Source organism: Triticum urartu, chromosome 2A, assembly GCF_056163025.1.
Source record: "Triticum urartu cultivar PI428250 chromosome 2A, HENAU_Tu73, whole genome shotgun sequence".
Classification (NCBI taxonomy): Eukaryota; Viridiplantae; Streptophyta; class Magnoliopsida; order Poales; family Poaceae; genus Triticum; species Triticum urartu.
Window position 1 is genome coordinate 73,031,882 of NC_141874.1, and position 6,426 is coordinate 73,038,307.

Genomic DNA, 6,426 nt, shown 5'->3' on the forward strand with positions numbered 1-6,426 from the left:
AAGCTATACTGAGCGTCGAAGGCTACTATTTGCTTTTGTCCTTAGTTAGTCTGCCACTTTTTTTTGTTTTTGCGAAAATATTCATGTGTTATTTTTTTCTCCATGACTAGTGCTACGTGGCAGCCATCAAGTTTCAACTTCAACCTACGTCAACTTCAAATGATGGATGAACAAAATAAGAAGCTAGGAAACTTGTTGGACGACATCGGCAAACGATGTACTTGATAGACATAGGCAAACTTGTTCAAACCCTGACACACATATCATAAGGTAGCTGGTTCAACATAACGAAAGCAAATTACAAATCTGAAACAACAATACTAAGGACACACACAACATAAGGTAGCTGGTTCAACATAACAAATGCAGACTTTCATGCATCTTCATCCGCGAAGTTGCAGTGGTAGTAGGGGTCAGCCTCCTGCTCTTTTGAAATATCCCAACCTGTCACGATGTTGTCGATTGTCTTCCATGACTTGTATGTTGCGTACGCATCTATTCCTGCGTACGTGATGAGGTTGTCTGGCAGCGGGCTGTTCCCCCACAGTTTGTGGTCTGCCCTGTTCATCTTCTTCTTCATGCCTTCATAGAATGGGTGGATGACGCCGCCTGCAAGATCGGCCAAGGAGTCGTAGTATTTTCTGGTCTTTGGATCTTTCCACTTGCGCTGCATGTCGATGAAGTTGTTGGTGTTGATTTCCAAACCAGACTCCTGCAGCATCCGCTTGTCACCTCCAATGCTGAAACCAACAAATGTGTACAATTTCTCCTCCCGCAGGAAGTCTTTGAGGCGCTTGGGCCTGCAAGGGGGGAGACACACATTTATAGATTAGTCTTCTTTTTTGAGGATTTAATTCTTCTGCTTTTTTTGTTTTACAAGTGATAATCCATGAGGTATATGCTTATATATTATGAGTCATGCATGAATGTAGTTCAGAAACTAGTACACAAAGTCCTGAAATTAAATTCAACTACACTGTGTTATTTTTTCTTTTTTGCTATCTTCTTTGCTTTACCAAATGCTTCACCAAATTAGAGAATCATTTCACTAGAGTCAATGATAGATGCGCTGCTTAATTCAAGTTTAGTTTTCTTTTTTGTTGAATAAAAGACCTATACCAGTGCTTGATACATCTTTGTGCATTAATTGTATATCAAGTTCAAAAATTAGTTTGAGAAACATGTGCATCAAGATATGGACCTATACCACTTCACCAAAGATCTTTTAATACATCAATTCTATAAACTATACTAGTGCATCAAGATCAGAATCTATGCTAGTTCATCAAGTTCAGAAATTAATTTGGTGCATAAAGTTCAGAATGCTATAATCTTTTTTTCAGATGCTAATCTAGTGAAACAATCCACTTCACAGTTTCAGAAATGCATTTAACTTGATAAACATGTAATCATGTATCCACTTCATAGACTATAGTAGTTCATCTAGTTGGGAAACAATTTTTAATTAAGTTTTTAGTGACTAGTACTGGTACAACAGATGAATGAACAGTAGTATGGGTTACCATTTTGTGGCTGCTGCGATGTGGTACACCAAGCAGAGTTCCTCGATGCACAACTGCAGGACTGCCGCAATCTGTGGAGGTTTTTCCTCGTCATTGTACTCCACATCAACTCCGATGAAGCTCGGATACAAGCCGTCGCCCTTCATCCTGAGCCTGCTCATCATCTCGTCGGCCTTGTCTGGTTCGCTGGTGCAGACTATCTCTAGCGTCTCCTTGCCGTGGAGCTCAACTCCTTTGAGCGTTCTGGTGTACTCGCGCTTCTCGCCGGGGACGTTAATGTCGACGAGGTTGCTCCTCTTGTCTGACGTCTCGGCATGATGATGCTTGGCGGACGGTTCCTCCGCCATGGCCTTCCTCCGGCACTATGGGCTTTGGAGAGAGCCGCTGGAGGTTTGTGTGCAGTGAAAATGGAAGCGGCAATGGTGCTATGTGGGAACGAGGGAGAGATGGAAGACAATGGGGTTTTTTTGCAGTGCGCCGATGGTGGTGTGTGGGAGGCGGTTCGTCGGGGGCGTGTGTGTAGTGGTCGTGGGGGTCGCCGTTTGCACTTTGTCGTGGCAACTACCTAGTGGGTGGCGCGAGTGGTGGCCTGGAAGAACTAACCGTCCAAGACAAATGTTTTCTACTGGTGCACTGATTAGTCTTTTCAAGTTGTACTTACGATCTGCTAAATCCCACTTGCACGTCTCTGTGGTTGTGATGATGGCATTTTGCACTTTTTAGGTGACGTATGGATCTATGATGTTTTTCCGTGTGGATGTTTAAGTATTGTTTTTCTATTGAAGCCTTTATACACTAGTGTATGTCAAAACATTTTTTTCAGCGCCCTGGGAGTTGTTGCTCAAAACTTGTACTTATTTTATTTTCATCTGTACAAACCTAAGTTAGGCCTTTATAGTTTTTGTATTGTCATTTTTACTGCACTTATGTTTTAGTACTGTGTGAACTGAATTGTAATTTCAAACAACGCATGGGTTTGAAATTTGATGTCACAGTGGTGCGAGAGGTGCGGGCTCGAGTTCAAGTATCTAGCATTGTCAGGGCCTGCTCCTGACCTTGGGTGGTCAATTTTTTTGTTTTGTTTGAATCTAGTACTTGACTCCTCCAATAACTTGGACTCATACTTTTTGTTCTAGTTCTTGTCAGTTTTGTGTGAGTGTAATCTTTTTCATTTGAGTTTTTTGCCTTCTTTTTTGTGTTTGTTTTTGTGATTATTCTCAAGTGTCTTCTGGTGTCATTTTCAGAATTATGGTACTTGCGTGTAGACTGAGTTGTACTGATAGTGCATTCATAGTAGCGCTTACGGACTGATGCTTCTTTGTACTTTTTATTGTAGTAAGTATGTAACGCCCGATCGAGTGTACTGAGTTGTACTGACATGGAACAACGTTGTGTGATTAGTTGCATCGTAACTAGTACTTTAGAGCAACGACAACGTTCCATTCAGAAGCTACTTTTTCAATTTTGAAATGATGGATTAACAACATACGAAGCTACCAAACCAAACTTATATAATGAGATAAGCAAAATATTGTACTTGATGACATAACTAAACTTGTTCAAACATGACAAGCACGACATAATAATACTGGTTCAACCCAACAAGATCAAACTACTAATTTGAAACAACAAGATAAAAGGCAAGCACAAGCGGAAGTAAAACGAAGGCAGGCTCTGATGTATCTTCATCCCGTAAAGGGGCAATAGGGGTGGTCGTAGAAGTTGTTAGCCTCCCGCTCTTTTGCAAATTCCGAACCATCTGTGATGTAGTCGATCATGAACCATGACTTATACGCGGCGTACGCATCTACTCCTGCGTACTCGATGAGGTTGTCTGGCAGCTCGCCTGTCCCCCACTGTTTGTAGTCTTCCTGCGTGTTGATCTTGTTTTTCATTCCTTTGTAGAATGGGTGGATGACGCTGGCTGCAACATCAGTCAAGGAGTCGTACTCTTTTCTGGTTTATGGAACTCTCCACTTGCGTTGAGTGTCGATGAACTTGTTGGGGTTGATCTCCATACTGGACAACATGAGCTTCTCTTTGTCGCTTTCAATGCTGAAACCGGCAAATGTGAACAACTTGTCATGCTGCAGCATGTCGGTCAGGCGCTTGGGCCTGCAAGCGCAGAGACATTTTGAATATTAGCATTACTTTGATGTTTGAATTATCCATTTTTGTTTTGTTTTACAAGTGATGAATCCATGAAGTAGTTGTTTATGTAGGATAAACAATGGATGAATGTATTTCAAAAACTAGTAAAGAAAGTTCTGAAATTAAATTAAGTACATCATGTTATTCTTCTTCTTGGATTATACATAGTTTCAGTCAATGTTGTATGTTCCGCATTGGTACTAGTTTAGTCTACTTTTATTGAAATAGGATAACAAAGAACCAGTGCTTCACCAAGTCCTTAGTTTATTTTATTACGAAAATAACATTACATCAAATTCAGAAAATACTTCACTACATCAAGTTCAGAAATATCTTTTTTAATACATCGAGTACATAGACTACTCTATTGTATCAACTCCAGAAACTACACTAGTCGATCAATTTCAGAATTTAATCTTCTGCAAGATTTTCCAAATAGTAATCCAGTGTATCAGGTTCAAAAATACATTTATAGTATATCTACTTGAGAAAATGCAGTAGTGCATCCACTTTTCACAAACCACACTAGTACATCTAGTTGGGAATCAAGTGTGATTAAATTTTCAGGTTACAGTACTAATAAAACAGATAAACCATATGCAGGGCAAATGAGTAGGATTGCTCACCATTTTGTGGCCGCTGCGATGTGGTACACCAAGCAGAGTTCGTCGACGCACAACTGCAGGACTGCCGCCATCTGGGGAGGTTCATCTTCGTTGGTGTAGTGCACACCAACGCCGATGATCCTACGAATCCTGCCGCCAAGCTTCCTCCAGAACTTGGAGATCACCTCGTCGGCCTTGTCTGGTTCGCTGGTGCAGACGATCTCCAGTGTCTCCTTGCCGTGGAGCTCAACCCCTTTGAGCGTTTTGGTGTAGTCGCGCTTCTCGCCGGGGACGTTAATGTCGATGAGGTTGCTCCTCTTGTCCGACGTCTCGGCATGATGACGCTTGGCGGATGGTTCCTCCGCCATGGCCTTCCTCCGGCGACTGTGGGATTTGGAGAGAGACGCTGGAGGTTTGTGGCAGTGGAAATGGAAGCGGCAATGGTGGTTTGTGGGAACGAGGGAGAGATGGAAGACAATGGGGTATTTTTTCAGTGCGCCGATGGTGGTGTGTGGGAGGCGGTTCATCGGGGGCGTGTGTGTAGTGGTCGTGGGGGTCGCCGTTTGCACTTTGTCGTGGCAACCGCCCAGTGGGTGGCGTGGGTGGTGGCGTGGAAGAACTAACCGTCCAAGTTAAATGGTTTTTACTGTTGAACTGACTAGTCTTTTCAAGCTGTACTTATGACCTGCAAAACCCCACTTGCACGTCTCTGTGGTTGTGATGATGGCATTTTACCGTGGCACCGATTCGTATAGTCAAGCTGTACTTATCAGCTGCTTATCCCACTTGCACGTGTCAGCGTCGGTGTTGGTGGAGGTCTGAACTCCTCTACTGTCGTACTCGGACTGGTGATTGATGTGTAATTGAACGTACCAAATACCAGTGATACTATGTGTGGTGCTAATGTTTTTTTAAAACAATCTTCGTATTTTTAAAGGATTGTTTATATCAAGATAAGCCGTGAGTATTTTTTATAGATAAATTAGATTTTCACCAGTACAGGATGTATTATATTCGCATTTTGCTTGAGGTAATTATTTTCATGTACTGATGGTCTTTCTGAATTGGGACTGGTAGGAGCAGGCATAGCTTTGTTTTTTCAAAGCGATTTTTTTTCAGTCGTTCACTGGTGTGTTTGTTATTACTATGCCTTTTGTACTGCCAACTGAGAGTTATCAGTACTGATGTAATACAAGAGTTTAAATTTTTCCTTGACATTTTTTTTGTTGAGTTATTGGTTGACAGTAGCGTTTTGCGTCAGATATATCAAGATAAGTTTTTTCAATTTTATTTTTGACTGCATTCAAAAGGATTATCAAATTGTTTAAATAATAATGTCACTGCTTCAGCGGGCACAAATCAGAAATTATATCAGTACTGATGTGTACTCTGCCTTGTACTGACGACTGAGAGTTATCAGTACTGATATGCTACAAGAGTTTAAAATTTTCCTTGACATATTTTTTTCTTGAGTTACTGGTTCAAAGTAGCCTTTTGCGTCGGATATATCCAGATAAGTTTTTTCAAACGTATTTTGTGACTGCATTCAAAATGATTATCAAATGGTTTACATAATAATGTCACTGCTCCAGCGGGCACAAATCAGAAACTAAAAAATAACTTTAGTTCTGATCTAGAATTTGACGATAAAGCTAAATAAGTTTTGGTAAACGACAGTGTTTTGTGAAATGCTTCTTCATCGTGTGCTGATTCAACTGAGACTACAAGGTTATTTTTTAGTTGACGCAGCAGGATAACCACTATGTATTGTTTTGTCTTGAGCTTCTCCTAACTGTCCCCGAATGTTGTGCCTTGCCGGCGCTCTTTCCAGGTTGAGCCTTGGTAGCTTCATCGTTAGTTTCAGTTTCCTCGCCCCAACACTGTCATCTTCATTGTCTTCGTCTGATTGGCCGTCATTCTCATCAAACTCTTCTTCTTCATCGTCTTCATTTGATTGCTTGGAACTCTGTACCTTGCCCTGTTTATGTTCAGCTCCACTGACCTCCTTGCCCACTTTGCACGTGCGGGCATTATGTCCGTCAGTTCCACCACACTTGTGGCAAGTGTAGCTGTTACGTGTGTTGTCTCCATTGGTAGAAAGCTGGGTGGATCCAATCTGCTTGTTCTTGTTGACAGTGGAATCTGTG

At 41.6% G+C, this 6,426-nt stretch overlaps 2 protein-coding genes across 2 annotated transcripts; both read right to left on the reverse strand.

The window, feature by feature from the left end:
• Positions 1-373: 373 nt before the first annotated feature.
• LOC147983845 (uncharacterized) lies at positions 374-1,870 on the reverse strand. Its single transcript, XM_087540885.1, has 2 exons — positions 1,524-1,870; positions 374-800 (listed from the first exon to the last, which is right to left on the reverse strand). The coding sequence occupies exons 1-2, from the start codon at positions 1,868-1,870 to the stop codon at positions 374-376; spliced, it is 774 nt and encodes a 257-aa protein (XP_087397011.1).
• Positions 1,871-3,208: 1,338 nt separating this feature from the next.
• On the reverse strand, positions 3,209-4,647 carry LOC147983846 (uncharacterized). The gene is made up of 3 exons (XM_087540886.1): positions 4,301-4,647; positions 3,544-3,638; positions 3,209-3,447 (listed from the first exon to the last, which is right to left on the reverse strand). The coding sequence occupies exons 1-3, from the start codon at positions 4,645-4,647 to the stop codon at positions 3,209-3,211; spliced, it is 681 nt and encodes a 226-aa protein (XP_087397012.1).
• Positions 4,648-6,426: the final 1,779 nt, after the last annotated feature.

Coding starts and splice junctions, on each gene's coding strand:
- LOC147983846 (XM_087540886.1), bottom strand. CDS start 4,647: ATGGCGGAGGAACCATCCGCCAAGCGTCATCATGCCGAGACGTCGGAC. Junction 3,639..4,300: donor ATCGCAGCGGCCACAAAATG/GTGAGCAATCCT, acceptor CTGCGCTTGCAG/GCCCAAGCGCCTGACCGACA. Junction 3,448..3,543: donor AGAGAAGCTCATGTTGTCCA/GTATGGAGATCA, acceptor CTGATGTTGCAG/CCAGCGTCATCCACCCATTC.
- LOC147983845 (XM_087540885.1), bottom strand. CDS start 1,870: ATGGCGGAGGAACCGTCCGCCAAGCATCATCATGCCGAGACGTCAGAC. Junction 801..1,523: donor ATCGCAGCAGCCACAAAATG/GTAACCCATACT, acceptor CCCCCCTTGCAG/GCCCAAGCGCCTCAAAGACT.